The 17472-nt window shown below is 44.2% G+C and overlaps 2 protein-coding genes across 2 annotated transcripts in view; one reads left to right on the top strand and one right to left on the bottom strand.

Moving 5' to 3' along the window:
- Positions 1 to 518: 518 nt before the first annotated feature.
- LOC311109955 (uncharacterized protein) lies at positions 519 to 10873 on the top strand (the record flags this gene model as incomplete). The annotated part of the gene is made up of 5 exons (XM_084188472.1): positions 519 to 535; positions 728 to 824; positions 5518 to 5598; positions 5697 to 5807; positions 9269 to 10873. 5 exons carry the CDS (start codon positions 519 to 521, stop codon positions 10553 to 10555), a joined length of 1593 nt encoding a protein of 530 aa, XP_084044598.1. The 3' UTR covers positions 10556 to 10873.
- Positions 10874 to 13307: 2434 nt separating this feature from the next.
- LOC311109993 (lipopolysaccharide-responsive and beige-like anchor protein) overlaps positions 13308 to 17472 on the bottom strand; it is a 164653-nt gene continuing 160488 nt past the window's right edge. Inside the window, exons 19-20 of the mRNA XM_084188507.1 lie at positions 15296 to 15447; positions 13308 to 15011 (exon numbers count right to left, since the gene is read on the bottom strand). Of these exons, the coding sequence (XP_084044633.1) occupies positions 14921 to 15011; positions 15296 to 15447 (243 nt within the window). The 3' untranslated portion in view covers positions 13308 to 14920. The remainder of the gene's footprint in view (positions 15012 to 15295; positions 15448 to 17472) is intronic.

The raw sequence follows: 17472 nt of genomic DNA, 5'->3' as shown, positions 1-17472 counted from the left end.
CCTTAGTGTAAACCCAGGCGTCTGGCCCTTAGTGTAAACCCAGGCGTCTGGCCCTTAGTGTAAACCCAGGCGTCTGGCCCTTAGTGTAAACCCAGGCGTCTGTCCCTTAGTGTAAACCCAGGCGTCTGGCCCTTAGTGTAAACCCAGCGTCTGGCCCTTAGTGTAAACCCAGGCGCCTGGCCCTTAGTGTAAACCCAGGCGTCTGGCCCTCGCACATTCATTCTGCTATTTAAATACAGGCGACGTGAATTTACATGAGTTGATTTGATGTTTTTTTTAGACCTGCGGTTTAGCATAAGCGTGATCTCGCATAGATTAACAGCGCGGCATAGTCATAAACAAGGTTTCTGGATAGTAGTGTCATCGCAGTGAGGATTGTCTGCCAGAATAGAGCTGAGGAGAGATTTATTATGTCTCATAGTCAGTCATCCTATCCACCCCCTACTGTACCTCTTCTGTGGGTACTCTTGTTATGTTCTGGTGTGTCCTTGAATTGAATCCTGGTGCTAAATTGGAAAATGCATGCAGCCAGTTAGTGAGGGGATAGATAGGACAATGGTGTCGGAGTTATTCTGAGGCTGTGTGTCTATGAATGTGACGTGAATATAATGAGGACATTTGTGATGTAAAAATATGGGATGTAGTAGTGTGTGTGTGTATACACTACAGTATGTTGAATGTGCTGAAATATCCATCTGTTCACGGCATAGTATGTCTCTCTCTACAGTGAGGACAACCTTCAAGAGGACCTGTTTGACCAGATCCTGGTGGGACGACTGGACTTCCCTGCTCCCTACTGGGACAACGTCACTGACTCAGCCAAGGTAACCACCACACACACACACACACACACTCTCACACACACTCACACACACTCACACACACACACACACACACACACACACACACACACACACTCACACACACACATACACACACACACACACACAGAAACACCACCCCTGTTGCGTCAGCCCCCGTTTCATTTGGGTGACAGTAATGAGGGGGTAAAAGGGGGTGGGAGGGTCCCGTTGAGATCTCCCGAAATGGAAGAGAGGAGAGAGGGACTGAAGAAAGAGAGGGATGGTTTGGAAAGAGAGAGGGATGCTCTATACAAGAGAGAGGAGAGAGGGAAAAAGAGAGGGATAGTTTAGAAGGAGCGAGAGAGGGGATGCACACACCATCTCTTCTTCCGCTCTTACGTCTTTAGGCTGCCTTCTTTCATTACTCCTCTTTCCTGTTCTCTCTCTCTCTCTCTCTCTCTCTCTCTCTCTCTCTCTCTCTCTCTCTCTCTCTCTCTCTCTCTCTCTCTCTCTCTCTCTCTCTCTCTGCCTCTCTCTCTCTCTCTCTCTGCCTCTCTCTCTCTCTCTCTCTCTCTCTGCCTCTCTCTCTCTATCTCTCTCTCTCTCTCTCTCTCTGCCTCTCTCTCTCTCTCTCTCTCTGCCTCTCTCTCTCTGCCTCTCTCTCTATCTCTCTGCCTCTCTCTATCTCACTGCCTCTCTCTCTCTATCTGCCGCTCTCTCTCTCTCTCTGCCGCTCTCTCTCTCTGCCTCTCTCTCTCTCTCTCTGCCTCTCTCACTGCCTCTCTCTTTCTCTCTGCCGCTCTCTCTCTCTCTGCCTCTCTCTCTCTCTCTCGCTCTGCCTCTCTCTCTCAATTCAATTCAATTCAATTTGCTTTATTAGCATGACGTAACAATGTACATATTGCCAAAGCTTACTTTGGAGATTTACAATATTAACATAATTAAAATAATAATAATTAATATTGTCAACTGGACAACAGTAGAACAATAATCAAGGGTCAAAATAACCATACATTGAACAATAACAATAACAATAAGCATAGAGGACGTATGCCCACAGGTAGCCTATTCTCATCAGAGGGGTCTTTGAAACATTGAATAAGGGTCTCAAATTTGGGGAAATGACACTCTCTAATTGTTTTATATTTTTGACATTTTTTAAAGAAATGCAGCTGTCTCAGGTTCTGCTGTGGTGCAGTGGTTGCACAGCCTTTCCTCTACAGGGAGCCAGGTTTTCCTGTGTCTACCCTTCTCAATGGAAAGGCTGTGCTCACTGAGCCTGTACTTTGTCAAGGTTTTGATCAGTAACCATGGTCAAATAGTTTGCCACGGTGTACTGTCGATTTAGGGCCAGATAGCACTGCATTTTACTTTGTGCTTGTGTTTCCCAATAAGTAATGTAGTTTTGTTTTGACTGTGTTGTAATTTGGTTTATTCTGATTGATTGGATGTTCTGGTCCTGAGGCTTCAGTGTGTTAGTAGAACAGGTTTGTGAACTCTGCTGGATGAGGGGACTCATTTCTTTGCTCAGCTCTTGGCATTGCAGGCCTTGGTAATGATATGAGAGGGGGTCACTGTATTTTAGATGTTTCCAAAACTTAATTGCTATTTTTTGAGTTTTTATTATTAGTGGATATTGTCCTAATTCTGCCCTGCATGCATTGTTTGTAGGATAATCTTAGAGAACTCTGCATGCAGGGTTTCAATTGAGTGTTTGTCCCATTGGGTGAAATCTTGTTTTGCAAGTGGACCCCACACCTCGCTGCCATAAAGTGCAATTGGTTCAATGACACATTCAATTAGTTTTAGCCAAATTTTAATAGGTATTTCAATTAGTACTTTCTCTCTCAGTTCATTCACTTCCTCATTAAGGTGTCCAGTTGAGCTTATTTTTAAACCTAAGTAATTATAATGTGTGCAGTACTCTATATATGTTGTACCAATTGAGAACATTGGTCTAATTCCCTGAGATCTAGATCTTCTCTGGAAAATCATTATTTTTGTATTTTTGGGGTTTACTGGAGGGCCCAGGTCTGGCAGTACTGCTCTAGCAGGTCCAGGTTCTTCTGTAGGCCATGTGCTGTGGGGGGTGACAGCAGGCACAGGTCATCATGTTTACATTGCCAAAGCAAGTTAAATAGATAATAAACAATACAAAAATGTAAGAAGAAATACATTTCAAATGTCATATTATGTGCAAATAGTTAAAGTACAAAAGGGAAAATAAATAAACATAAATATGGGTTGTATTTACAATGGTGTTTGTTCTTCACTGGTTGTCTGTTTCTTGTGGCAACAGGTCACAAATCTTTCTGCTGTGATGGCACACTGTGGTATTTCACCCAATACATATGGGAGTTTATCAAAATTGGGTTTGTTTTCGAATTCTTTGTGGGTCTTTGTAATCTGAGGGAACTCTCTCTCGCTCTGCCTCTCTGCCTTTTATTGCTCTGCCTCTTTCTCTCTCTGTCTCTGCCTCCATCTTTCTGTCTGCCTCTCTCTCTCTCTGTCTCTGCCTCCATCTTTCTCTCCGCCTCTCTCTCTCTGCCTCTCTCTCTGTCTCTGCCTCCATCTTTTTTTCTCTCTCTCTCTCTCTCTCTCTCTCTCTCTCTCTCTCTCTCTCCCTTTTAATGACTAGTGAGTGGTGAAGGGCATGGTGCTCCCTCCTCCCTCCTCTCACCCACTAAATTACCACCATGTGTTACACTGACAGCAGCTATTTCAGAGCAAGGCTGAACCACTAACTAAATCCTCTGCTGCAGTGGCACCTCGACTTAACAAAGAGAGGCCTACGTCTAGAGATCTCAACAGTCTATTTTTTTTATACCTCTGCCTGTAATATTGCAGATTTTAAATGTACAGTGCCTTGCAAAAGTATCCATCCCCCTTGGTGTTTTTCCTATTTTGTTGCATTACAAACTGTAATTTAAATTGATTTTTATTTGGATTTCATGTAATGGACATACACAAAATAGTCAAAATTGGTGAAGTGAAATGAAAAAAATAACTTGTTTCAAAAAATAAATACAAATAAATAACAGAAAAGTGGTGCATGCATATGTATTCACCCCCTTTGCTGAAGCCCCTAAATAAGATCTGGTGCAACCAATTACCTTCAGAAATCACATAATTAGTTAAATAAAGTCCACCTGTGTGCAATCTAAGTGTCACATGATCTGTCACATGATCTCAGTATATAAACACCTGTTCTGAAAGGCCCCAGAGTCTACAACACCACTAAGCAAGGGGCACCACCAAGCAAGCGGCACCATGAAGACCAAGGAGCTCTCCAAACAGGTCAGGGACAAAGTTGTGGAGAAACACAGATCAGGGTTTGGTTATAAAAAAATATCCGAAACATTGAACATCCCACAGAGCACCATTAAATCCATTATTAAAAAATGGAAAGAATATGGCACCACAACAAACCTGCCAAGAGAGGACCGCCCACCAAAACTCTCGGACCAGGCAAGGAGGGCATTAATCAGAGAGGCAACAAAGAGACCAAAGATAACTCTGAAGGAGCTGCAAAGCTCCACAGCGGAGGTTGGAGTATCTGTCCATAGGACCACTTTAAGCCGTACACTCCACAGAGCTGGGCTTTACGAAAGAGTGGCCAGGAAAAAGCCATTGCTTAAAGAAAAAAATAAGCAAACACGTTTGGTATTTGCCAAAAGGCATGTGGGAGACTCCCCAAACATATGGAAGAAGGTACTCTGGTCAGATGACTCTAAAATTGAGCTTTTTGGCCATCAAGGAAAACGCTATGTCTGGCGCAAACCCAACACCTCTCATCACCCTGAGAACACCATGGTGGCAGCATCATGCTGTGGGGATGTTTTTCATCGGCCGGTACTGGGAAACTGGTCAGAATTGACGGAATGATGGATGGTGCTAAATACAGGGAAATTCTTGAGGGAAACCTGTTTCAGTCTTCCATAGATTTGAGACTGGGACGGAGGTTCACCTTTCAGCAGGAAAATGACCCTAAGCATACTGCTAAAGCAACACTCTAGTGGTTTAAGGGGAAACATTTAAATGTCTTGGAATGGTCTAGTCAAAGCCCAGACCTCAATCCAATTGCGAATCTGTGGTATGACTTAAAGATTGCTGTACACTAGCGGAACCCATCCAACTTGAAGGAGCTGGAGCAGTTTTGCCTTGAAGAATGGGCAGAAATCCCAGTGGCTAGATGTGCCAAGCTTATAGAGACATACCCCAAGAGACTTGCAGCTGTAAATGCTGCAAAAGGTGGCTATACAAAGTATTGACTTTGGGGAGTGAATAGTTATGCACGCTCAAGTTGATCAAATGATACAAACCCCCAAAAAATTCATTTTAATTCCAGGTTGTAAGGCAACAAAATAGGAAAATGCCAAGGGGGGTGAATACTTCCGCAAGCCACTGTAGATTACTTTTTTACAGGACAGTACATGTTTTCTTCATTAGTTACCGGAATAGAAGAAAATGGACTGACTCATTTTCGTTTTCCGTTACAAAATATTTTGGTACGTTTTGTTATGGTAAGCCCTAATGAATACAACCCTGGTTGGAGGCACAGTGAACGTAGCCAAACAGTGCTTCTGTGACACTTCTACAATGTTCTCACTGTCAACATGTCAAGTTAAGGTTGCGATGACATGACTTGAGAGAGAGACTGGACTCTGAAGAAGTCACCACTGATGATGTCACCATGACCTGATGTGTTTTCTAGGAGCTGATTGGACGGATGCTGCAGGTGAACGTGGAGGCTCGCTACACGGCACAGGACATCCTCTCTCACCCCTGGGTCACGGTAACTTGTCTTGTGGACTTTTGTGGTGTGTGTGATGTGTGTGTGTGTGTGTGTGTGTGTGTGACACCATAAAGGAGAATATGTGTGTGTCTCTGCAGGATGACAACATGGAGAACAACATGAAGATGGAGGTGTCAGGTAAACTGAGGACACACTTCAACACAGCGCCAAAGCACAGCACAACCACAGCAGGAGTGGCAGTCATCATGGTGAGAACACGACGACAACATTCACTATCACAACCCATCATTCTCCTCTCTATGGAGACTAGTTTCTGGTCACATTTCCCTTACACACATTGTTTATCTCCATATACTTTCCCTCATCTGCACTCTCTGTATTCCAACATCTGTCGTACATAGACACCCCAGAGTCCTCGTCTGTAGATGCTTGATATTTTCAGAATTGTGAAACCATGGCCAGATTTTCTTGCCACCAGTCGTATTCTGAAGGAACCAAAAACAAAACATCAGCTTATATTTTAAGATTGATCAAAAACAAAAATGAGCTGTAACAAATGTTAGTCAGTTCAGCACTACACCTACTCACTTTCAAACCAAGAATAACCATTTTCACATATAGTACTATTAATCAGTTAGTTACATAAGAGTTTGATCCAAAAGAACATGATAGATTATCTGACAGGAAAGATAAGAAATGGACTACTTCTGTTCATGTAATCATATCACTGAGGGTTTTAAGAGCGCAGAATTTATTCAAAATGCTTTCCCCTGGAATTACACATGGATAAATCCTGATTCATCATCTTATCTCTAAAACACTTTTTCGTCCTTGTAGTAGAAATGTAGTGTTTTAGCATTGACGCAATGTTCTCAGTGACTCCAGAGTACATTGGTCTAAAGAGGTACATCCTTAGTCATATCCTCCTATCCTCTTTATCTGTTTTTAAGCTTTGTCCCACAAGCCTATGCACCTCCTGGCACAGTTATGTAACTTCCTGTTGTGGGTAGTGAACTTCCTCTCGATCTGCCGCACACTTCTAGTCACATCACTTCCCCACCCACCCACTCTGGTCCACTTGGGGGTCTATGGAGCTGGAGCTGGCCTGTCAATTACCAATACAACATAGGTCTGTCAATGGATGCATCTCAATTAGCTCCCACTTCCTCATCTCCTTCCTTGTAGGTGAAGATGAAGGAGAGGAGACAATGAGAGGAAGCCACCTGTGTCCAGTATACCCACTGCAGCAGTAGAAGGGGATTAGCATGTGCTAAGGGGCGTGTAAGGGTTCATTTGGGACTGCCCCTGACTTGGGGGGTAAACCTCATTTTGTTGAAAATCTCCTTCGACAGTTTGAGATATAAAGGTGATCCCTGCGCCCCCCTGCTCATCCCACTCCCACCTCATCCCAGGACCACAGGGGAAGCTTTGGAGCTGAGTGCAGGGTACCGATTTCCCCCGTCCGCCGCTTTCTTCCCCTCTCCCAGCTCCAGTAATGCCTCTCTATAACAGATTGATCTGGGCAGAATAACTCAGTAACTTTCTCCAGTGGCCTTCAATCAGTTTGCATGGCTGCTCTGCCCCCTCGTGTAATTCGCCTAAGGTCTTCTCTCCTCCTCCAATGGGGCCTCTTTCATTTTCTCTCCCTCTCTCTCTCTCTCTCTCACTCATCCTCCTCTCTCATCCTCCACTTTTTTCTCATTCATAATCATCTTCATTAATCAACTTGTCTCTGTGTGGACTGACTTTGTTGACAATGATGTCACTGCTGTGATGAGAGTTGTTGTCTGATTTTAGGTTTGTACATGTTTATTGTATTCTGTGTTATTGGCTGGCTGGGTGGTTATTTGGCATGCTAACTAACTAGTCGTAAGAGAAGCCCTCATTGCTTCTGCTGAATTAATGTTTAATTTGCCCCCGTCTCTGTCACTCATCCAAAGTAGTGCTTTTATAGTTAATGCCCCTACAATAACCTGGGGACATTAAATGTCTGTGGCAATATATTTTATGTCTATGTAAAGCCATGATCCTACTCCTACATGTATTGGCCATCATTGTAAATAAGAATTTGTTCTTTACTGACTTGCCTAGTTAAGATAAATGTTAAATAAAATAAAAAATAAATAACAATTGGCCATGTCAATGGCAGGTTGACGTTTATTGTCATGAATCTAGCCCTGGAGGCAGAACTGAGCGATTTCCGCTAGATGGACCAGCTGCAAAATTGGGTATATCGTAAAAATTAATTAAAACAAAAATGAGTTTTTTGGTCTTAATTTAAGGTTAGAGTTAGGCATTAGGGTTAGCAGTTTGGTTAGGGTTAGGTTTAAAATTAGATTGTATTACTTTGTGGCTGTGCCAGCTAGTGACCACTGCAGAGCTGCCTCCAGAACAAGATTCATGACAATAAATGCCAACCTGCTGTCAATGTCCTTTGGATATATTACAGTTCATCTCCTTATAATTGTTAAATTAAGCTCTACCACCACCTTGTGGTAAAACATTTAAACTGCACTACCGCACTGGATGAGAGAGACAGATGAAAATTGCTTATATTGCCTTGGATTTAACATTCCTTTAGCCTTACCAAAGTATAGTACTCCCCAGAAGTTAAGATTTTTCTAAAATCATGTCAATGAGCTAACTAGCATCCTGAGAGATAGTTGTCATAGCAGACTTTAGGGCTAATTAGTTCCAGGCCTGAAGAGCCACACCACTGGGCACACACTGGTTGAATCAACGTTGTTTCCACGTCATGTCAATGAAATTTACATTGAACCAATGTGTAATAGACGTTGAATTGATGTCTGTGCCCAGTGGGACACCACTGCTTTTTTTGTTTAGACTTGGAAACCAGGTGAGTAGTGGACTCTCTGGCTAACCAATGACATTAACTGTTCACTTAGCTACCAGGGACAGAGGAAAACTAGCAGTTCTGTGGCACACCAGAGCAGGAATCAAACAGCCCTGATTTCTGTGTCTCCTCTAATGTTGTTGAGCTGTGAGTAAGACTAGTCTCTGTCCCCTCTGCTTCCTCTCCGCCCCCTCCACCCCTCCCCGACACGCCCACATTGCCACCCTCTGAATTAGCTCCAAGGCAATGGTATGTACTAACACTGAAGGCTACGCTTCTTTAATGCTTCTTCACTGACGCCACTAAGACTCACTCACCAAAGGGAACATGGGAAATCTTGATGCCTTCTGATTGTTACATAGTTGAGTATTATTATTATAGCAATCCAAATGATCTGCAATTCCAGATCTGATCTTCAGTATCTATAATTGGGTTGGGTTGTGATGAGGCAAAATCTCTCTAGCATCATTTCTCATTTTCCCTTACACTGAGCATTGATGATATGATTTGCTGTCTTGTTGGGTCAGTCTACTACTGTGAAGGGTCTGTCACTGTAACATCATCCTATCTATGGATCCATGGAAGTTCCTGTCCATAGTTTTTGATTTTTATCTACTGTGTTAACGTTACATATAAATGTTAGTCCATGTTAGTTACTGTGTCAGAGATCAGTTGCTAAAGGTATATCCTGTGAGATTGAAAGTCATCTAGGGTCAGTTTTCTCTTTCCATTATAGATTGACCCACTATTTTTTATTTCTGTCTCTCCCTACCTGTTTGGTTCTGTTGAATTGTACAGTACAGCAGGTGAGTGTTGGTCTGACTTTCTCTCTCCCTAACCTCTGACCTCTACCAGAACACAGCTCTAGATAAGAAGAGGATCCAGCTGACTCGTCGCAGCCAGAGGCCCACAGCACCACCTCCACCCCCACCACTGCCTGGGAAGAAAGTAATCCATCCTGCAGCCATGCCAGTCAAGCAAGCCTCACCAGTCTCACCCAACTCCAAGCTGCCATCACCCACCAAGCTGCCATCACCCACCAAGCTGCCATCACCCACCAAGCTGACATCACCCACCGAGCCTGCCCTGCCAGAGGAGGAACCCAAGAGCCCTCAGACGGATGTGCCCGTCCCTGTTTCCCCTCCCATCTCTCCTTCAACACCTACCAGACCTGTTACCTCTCCCTCTGTCCCTCTCTATCCTTCCTCTCCCTCTGTCCCTCTCTCTCCTTCCTCTCCTACCAAGCCTAACATCTCTCTCTATCCTACCTCCCCTACCAGGCCCAACAACTCTCCCTCTCCTTCCTCTCCTACTAAACCTGTTATCTCTCCCTCTCCTTCCTCTCCTACTAAACCTGTTATCTCTCCCTCTCCTTCCTCTCCTACCAAACCTGTTATCTCTCCCTCTCCTTCCTCTCCTACCAAACCTGCTATCTCTCCCTCTCCTTCCTCTCCTACTAAACTTGTTATCTCTCCCTCTCCTTCCTCTCCTACCAAACCTGCTATCTCTCCTTCCTCCCCTACCAAACCTGTTATCTCTCCCTCTCCTTCCTCCCCTACTAAACCTGTTATCTCTCCCTCTCCTTCCTCTCCTACCAAACCTGTTATATCTCCCTCTCCCTCTCCTTCCTCCCCTACCAAACCTGCTATCTCTCCCTCTCCTTCCTCTCCTTCCTCTCCTACTAAACCTGTTATCTCTCCCTCTCCTTCCTCTCCTACCAAACCTGTTATCTCTCCCTCTCCTTCCTCCCCTACCAAACCTGTTATCTCTCCCTCTCCTTCCTCCCCTACCAAACCTGTTATCTCTCCCTCTCCTCCCTCTCCCTCTTCACCTACCAAACTCAAAATGTCCCCCTCTCTTTCCTCTCCAACCAAGCTCCATTTCTGTACCTTCCCTCCTGCCTCTCCTATGCCTGTTACTTGCCCCACTCCTTCATCACCTTCCAAATGCAAAGCTTCCTCCCCTCCTCCTGCCCCTTTCTCTCCCTCTGACTTTCCTAGCCCTCCCTCACCCCTGACCTGCTCCCCTCCCACTTCCCCCACCCCTCCATCATCCATTACCTGCTCCTCCCCAACCGTGCCCCAACCCCTGGTGGGCCTTGACGTTGAAGCTGTCGCTGCTGCTACCGCCAGAGAGCTGTGAAAAAGAATGATGGATGAGAAGACTGGCTGCTGGACCATGGTCTACTTTGTCCCTTTCCAGCCCCCTTACCGCCACCCACTGTATCCCCAGACCTATGGGTCGCATGTAGGGGGCTAGATACAGATAGACCTTCCACCTCCATCCTCAGTACAGTATATCAGCTGATATCCACTGCTGTATCGTTCTTAGCAACAAGCAACAAATGGTAAAAAACAAGCAAAATGGCTCCTACAACCTATAGTACAATCTCTGTAGAGAACCCATCATATCCACGCTGCAAGATGGAGTTTGAGGTGTTTTGTACATTTTGGTTGATTGTATATACAGTATGTGTGTATTTATATATGAGAGATGTGGAGAAAACAGAGTGGTTTCAGATGGGGTTTTCTGGAATGACTTCTGCTAACGTTTATTTTTGGTTTTATTTATTGTCTCTGGTTGGTTGGTAGACACGCACACATGTTGATAATGGCTATAAGTGTATTATTTGGTGTGCTTGCCGTCTGTTGTAAGATAACATACTACTGTAGATGTATATAGTATTGTATGACAGACACACGAGGCATCCAAATGAAAGTTGAAGGTTTGAGTTTGTTTTCTTCTTTTGCCTGTAAGCCTGTTTATCATTGGTCTGCTGTGGAGCCTGTAGTGTTTAACTGCTGAACACCAAAAGAGAGACACAACAGAATAGAAGATGAATGTGTCGATGAGGAGAGGTGTGCCTGTGAACTAGCTGCCAGATCAGGGGTGTGTTCAGGGCGGCAGGTAGCCTAGTGTTTAAGAGCATTGGGCCAGTAACCGAAAGTTCGCTGGTTCGAATCCCTGAGCTGACTAGGTGAAAAATCTGTCGATGTGCCCTTGAGCAAGTCACTTAACCCTAATTGCTCCTGTAAGTCGCTCTGGATAAGACCGTCTGCTAAATGACTCAAATGTAAATGTTAATCAGGCACAAAACGGAAGAAAACAGGAAGGGACTTCCTGGACTTTTAAAATGTTTTTCGTTGTGTGCCCTAATGAACCTGACCCAGTAGCTAGAAATTCCCTTTCTGAAACCAGCTTGGCTGAAAACACTGGGAGCTCTATACCCTCATATACTCATTTATTAGTACAGATTTACCTGATAATAATGTGAGGCTGTTCTACTTTCTTGTCTTACTTTGTCTGTAATGCACTTTTTTTAAAGTCCATGGTTACGTCCCAAATCGCACCCTATTCCCTATATAGTGCACTACTTTTGAGCAGGGCCCATAGGGCATTGGTAAAAAGTAGTGCACTATGTATGGAAATAGGGTACCTAGCCTACTGCAGTTGGTTAGGGTTTAACCCTTCTGATATTGATAATGGCTCCGATGCACAACACTACCACTCCAAGGGGCTTTAGTTGCATGCCGTGTTCCTCCCTCTGCCTCATCACAAAACAGGTCACACACACGTCAAGCTGGTACTACTATGTATATTAGCTGTTCTGTTGTAGAACTTCTAGTCAAACTACACTTTCATCATCATAATGCTTCTTTATTACAGTTTTAGTCTGGATACATGTGTATGAAAATGTCATTTCAAACAGGAAAGACACTCCTGTCAGCTTTGGCCAGCACTTTTAGTTTGTGCAGACATTTAGCCACTGTGACTCCTTTATCATTTTGTATTAGGAGCACATCGGATAACTTAAAACGCAATAAAACGTATTCAAATCAAAGTGTTCATTTTAGATGTTTTTATTTCTTTGGCACTATGTTTTTGAGTGTGTGTGAAAAGTTAAAGACACCTATGTTGATGAAGGTGCGTAGCGATCAGATATTATAAGCCAATCACAATGAGGTAAAGTGACTGAGCCCCATTTGATCATCAGCGCCCTCCTGTGGACAATATCTGAAGCAACAACATGGCCTAATTCCAACCAAGCCATTAGCCAATCAAAACCGCTATTTGATGACATAAGGTTTGCTCCAGACCTATCCAGATGAATCAGATCTACTGAGCCTTTCACCAGGCTAGAAACGGTTACCAGATCTAGCTCTAACATTGAGCCTATGGGGAACCAAGCAAGCTCCCATAACCCCCTGCTCTGCAGGTCACTTGGCCTGAGTGGACTATTACGGTATAAATTGGCAGCACCGGCACTGTGTTGGGGGTTTGCCACGTGGAGAGCAGCAAGCAGGAGCTGGCGAAGACTTGCCAACCTTCATATCTCTTAAAGGGAAAGCTACACAATATATTTCCACAAATCTAATGCCGTTGGTTGATGATATTCCATCTAGGTCTTTATGCAAAAGTGTATATATATTTTTTTTGAATACACTTCTAGTTTCGCAATTTGAATAAACCTAAGATTAAACCATAGAGATAGAGGTCTCATCTTTGTATCTGTGCCATTATAGGGCCTGTGACAGCATGGGCAGCGCCATTTTAAAGTAGTCCCTTTTCTTCTTCGCGATTGGCTGAGCCCTCCTGATGACCTGGTTGGACATGACACCAACAGGGTCACCAGGAGGGATCAGCCAATGAAGTTGGAAGTCGCACCCAGTCTACATTAAAATGGTGTAAGCCCTCAATGATACTGCCCATGCTAATAGGCCTTTTGGCCACTAGAGGCCTCTATCATTCTCTATGGGTTAAACATACCTACCTACCTAGGCCTTGACTGCAGTCAGGTGAGGAAGTTGTGCAGCTGCTGTGAACGATGTGGTTACTCCAGTCTAACTTCAGAAAACGTTAGATCAAATAAGAGTTCAAATTAAGACAAGACGTCTCAAGTTACAAAATGCAATTTTATTGTCAGAACTCATCACGCGTCAAAAACACTCATTCCAAATTGATTGCCAAAATATCGAGTGACACATAGGAAATACAGTAGTAGCCATTTCATTGCAGTCGTAACCACACCAAGCGTAGATCAAACCAACACGGAATGTTTCTCCTTATGAGCAACCGTTGTATTGGAGGAACCACAGTGGGTGTGCAGGGTTTTTGTTTTTGTTCCAACCCTGCACCAAAAACACCTGATTCAATTCAGTTTTGACCTGAAGGCCCATAAGTAGGTAGAATCTGGTATTTTAAAGCTGGGCTTGAACTAAAAAGTGCACACCCTTTGGCTGTCCAGGACCAGGGTTGTCTGTGGTCGGGTTTAACCAGTGAATATTCACCGTGACACACAGTCAGACTGACGAGTCCCTCATTTCGCTGCACCTCTCTTTGCCATGATGAGATGCTTTGGAGACAGTGGACTTTGATGATCCTAGCATGGTTTGGGTACTGTGTCAATTGCTAATATGATATATGCTTAAGTACTGCAAATGCCTCAGTAGAGGAGGTAAAGCTAACAAGAAGTCATACAAAGAAGCACATCATGGCTACGTCAGCCATTTTGAATGGCTTCCTTTCCTCGTCCCATCTCCTTCATGTAAAGGACTGATAGGTGATAAGTAAGCAATATGAAGGAAATGAGATGAGGAAAGGATGCCATTTTATAGAATTAGGACGTAGCCCATGACATCTGTTTCTACTGACAGACATATTATTCATCAGTATGGTTACAGTACATACATAATAAAGCTAATGATCGTCATGACAACACTCCACTCGGATACAAACTAATCACACCGGCAGCCATCTTGTTACTATGACGACTGTCTGATACACATATGACAACTGGTGACATTTTTTTGTGCAGTGTATGCCACCATCAGGACAGCAGAGGAATAACTCATGCACAGGAAGGCAAGATATGTCCGCTTACAGAGAGGAGGTGTGGTACAAACATTTAAATAGAATATATTCCCTCTCATGGCATGAACACATAAAAGGACTAACTGAACTTCCTGCTCGATCGCCTCACAAACTTCACATATTTTATATCCCTGTGTTTCCACACAGTAGCAAAAAGAGCATGAAAAAAAAAGGATATTAATGATTATATCTCCACGTTTCACACCTATTGAAAAAAAATCACTCACCCCTAAAGTACACAAATATATGGATTCTTAAGACAATAGATGCAAATATACTTTTCTACCTACTTCCACTTTGAACCCTTATTTTCCTCTGCTCGAGATGAAAATAGACTCTTAACAAGCTAAAAATAGATTTGTAACCATAGGTATATAACCCCACCCTAAGATATTATATTATATGAAATTTTCGATACGCCCTACAAAATATAGCAATGCCCTTTTAAAAAAAATAGTTTGCTTCTTTCGACAGAATCAGACAGTTTTTCTTCTCTTAAGATACATTCAGGATATCAATATGTATTGAGTAGTGCCTTAGTACATCAGACGACAGGATTGCAGTAGGTAGTTCCCATGTTAACCAGATTCTCAAGGATTGTTGTTGTTGCTGTTGTTGTTGTGGGGTGGTCCTGCCTCAGTATCTGGTCTGGTACTCGTGGTGCCACCTGTTGAAGTCGTTGTAGAACAGTACTATACTACCGGACGCCATGCCGGTTATGATGCACCTAGGAGAGGACAGAGCCCAGAGGGAGTGTTGAGTTAAGGCTCATACATGTAGACAGAACATTATGTACTTTTAGGACACACAGTACGTCTACTGTCATTATACTGTGGATAACACCAAGGTCTTCATCTTGGTATTCTATGCATTCTAGAGTGGGAAGTTTTGATGTTAGTTACTACAAACCACATGTGAAGATAGTATATTTCAATTATTTCTTCCTTTTGCCAAAACTTGATACCACACAACAAGATGACAGAGTAACCAGGGTCCAGGTGTGTATGTTACCTTTGGTCGTGGGACATGGCCATGGAGCGGATGCCTGCGTCACAGCCTGGGTAGGTGAACATCTGTTTGAGGTTGTGAACCTGCCAGACAGACAGAACTCCCCCGTCTCCCCCCGTCAGCAGGTACTGGCCATCACGACTCAGCAGCATGGCCTGATGGGAGAGGAGAAACAGCACCACTTTAACTGACAGGAGACATTATGTACAAGACAATAGGGAACATCGCTGTATTAATGTTCTATTGCATTGCCAATGATGCTGTCGACGCCCTCCTGTGGACAATGTCATGACCTGCAACCTATTGCACCTACCACTGGAGGGCGCTAATACATGCAGACATTTGGATGGGATATGTGACTCCCTCACCACACCAGAGCTGACCACTCCATCATAAAGCACAATTGGTCAGTGAGGAATCCCGTCGCCCTATTGACGTCTGCCATTTGTCCAATACAGCGAGGCGTCTACAACAACTCTTTAATAACAATCAATACAATCCAACCAATGCTTTAGTAGTATAGGCTTTGTGGTGTGGTCAGATATAGTGACCTAGCATAGGACACCAGTGACTTCACCACCTCACTGTGTGTTATTTCAATCACAGTCTCTGTGAGCACTCCCTGCGCCAAGGGAGAGAGGCACAGAATCAATCAGATATTTCACAACATTCATGTGGCGAGCAGCATGGCACAGCAGTCCATCCACCTGAACTGCTACAAGCCACGGCTCCCCTCCGACACAGTGGAGAGAGATTTATTCTACTCATCTGGTTTTCCTGTGCACTTATGGGCTGTGTTACACTTTAATGGGTCCCCAGGGAAACAGGGGGATACACTACGGTGCTACACTAAACTTCTGTGTTGGGGTATATTTATGCATACAGTATATATTTGGGAATTGAAGCCAGTCGGAGGCATCAATCACGAGGTAACGGACGCTGATGAAATGACAAGGACATTTTGTAAGTGATAAGTAGTGTAAGTTAGCCTAATTAGCGGTTTCACATCAACATACTGTATGTTAGATGGGATGCAGCTATTTCAGTCACGGATGGAAGATTAAACAAAAACATTCATTATCCAGCCATCTGTGGTGCAGCCGGCAGAGTATATTTCAAATGCTAAATATTTCAAATGAGCAAAACTTAGTTTTGAACTTAACGCAGATTGTCACATTCCTGGCAATCAGTTCAGCTTCTTTTGTGACACCAACTCAAGTCAATCAAAAGTTGCGTTAGATGCAGCCTATAGGGAGGAGGTCAGAGACCTGGCCGTGTGGTGCCAGGATAACAACCTCTCCCTCAAAGTGATCAAGACAAAGGAGATGATTGTGGACTACAGGAAAAGGAGGAGCGAGCACACCCCCATTCTCATTGACGGGCTGTAGTGGAGCAGATTGAGAGCTTCAAGTTCCTTGGTGTCCACATCACCAACAAACTATCATGGTCCAAACACACCAAGACAGTCGTGAAGAGGGCACGACAAAGCCTATTCCCCCTCATGAGACTGAAAATATTTGGCATGGGTCCTCAGATCCTCAGAGTTCTACAGCTGCACCATCGAGAGCATCCTGACTAGTTGCATCACTGCCTGGTATGGCAACTGCTCGGCCTCCGACCGCAAGGCAACACAGAGGGTAGTGCGTACAGCCCAGTACATCACTGGGGCTACCGCACGGCAAGCGATACCCGAGCGCCAACTCTAAGTCCAAAAGGCTTCTTAACAGCTTCTACCCCCAAGCCATAAGACACCTGAACAGCTAATCAAATGGCTACCCAGACTATTTGTCCGGGTAGCCCACCCCACACCCTCTTTTACGCTGCCGCCACTCTCTGTTCACTATATATGTATAGTCACTTTAACTCTACCTAGGAGCATGTGGTTCTATAATGGTTCTCCCTGGCAGCATGGCCAGGCTCTGAAGTCATCCTTCAGATACCTGAGTCACGTCGGCCATCTTGGCTCCTGTGGAGCCGGCGGCCATCTTGTTTGGCCTCCCAGTCGCAGAGTGGCTGATTTATTCTGTCTGGGAACAGCCTCCTACCTGGGTCTGGCTGAGTCGTCTGCCAGGTGTCCAACCCCCCACCAGCACACAATGGGTTATATACTAGGCCTAGCCATAGTAGGCTACGTCAACACCGTAGAAGGCTATGTCAATTTCCCCCCATTTAGAATGAGC

Source organism: Coregonus lavaretus (assembly GCF_964263955.1).
Source record: "Coregonus lavaretus genome assembly, contig: SUPER_35_unloc_1, whole genome shotgun sequence".
NCBI classification, from domain to species: Eukaryota; Metazoa; Chordata; class Actinopteri; order Salmoniformes; family Salmonidae; genus Coregonus; species Coregonus lavaretus.
The sequence above is the reverse complement of the archived record's forward strand: the minus strand, read 5'-3'. Positions and strand labels throughout refer to the sequence as shown.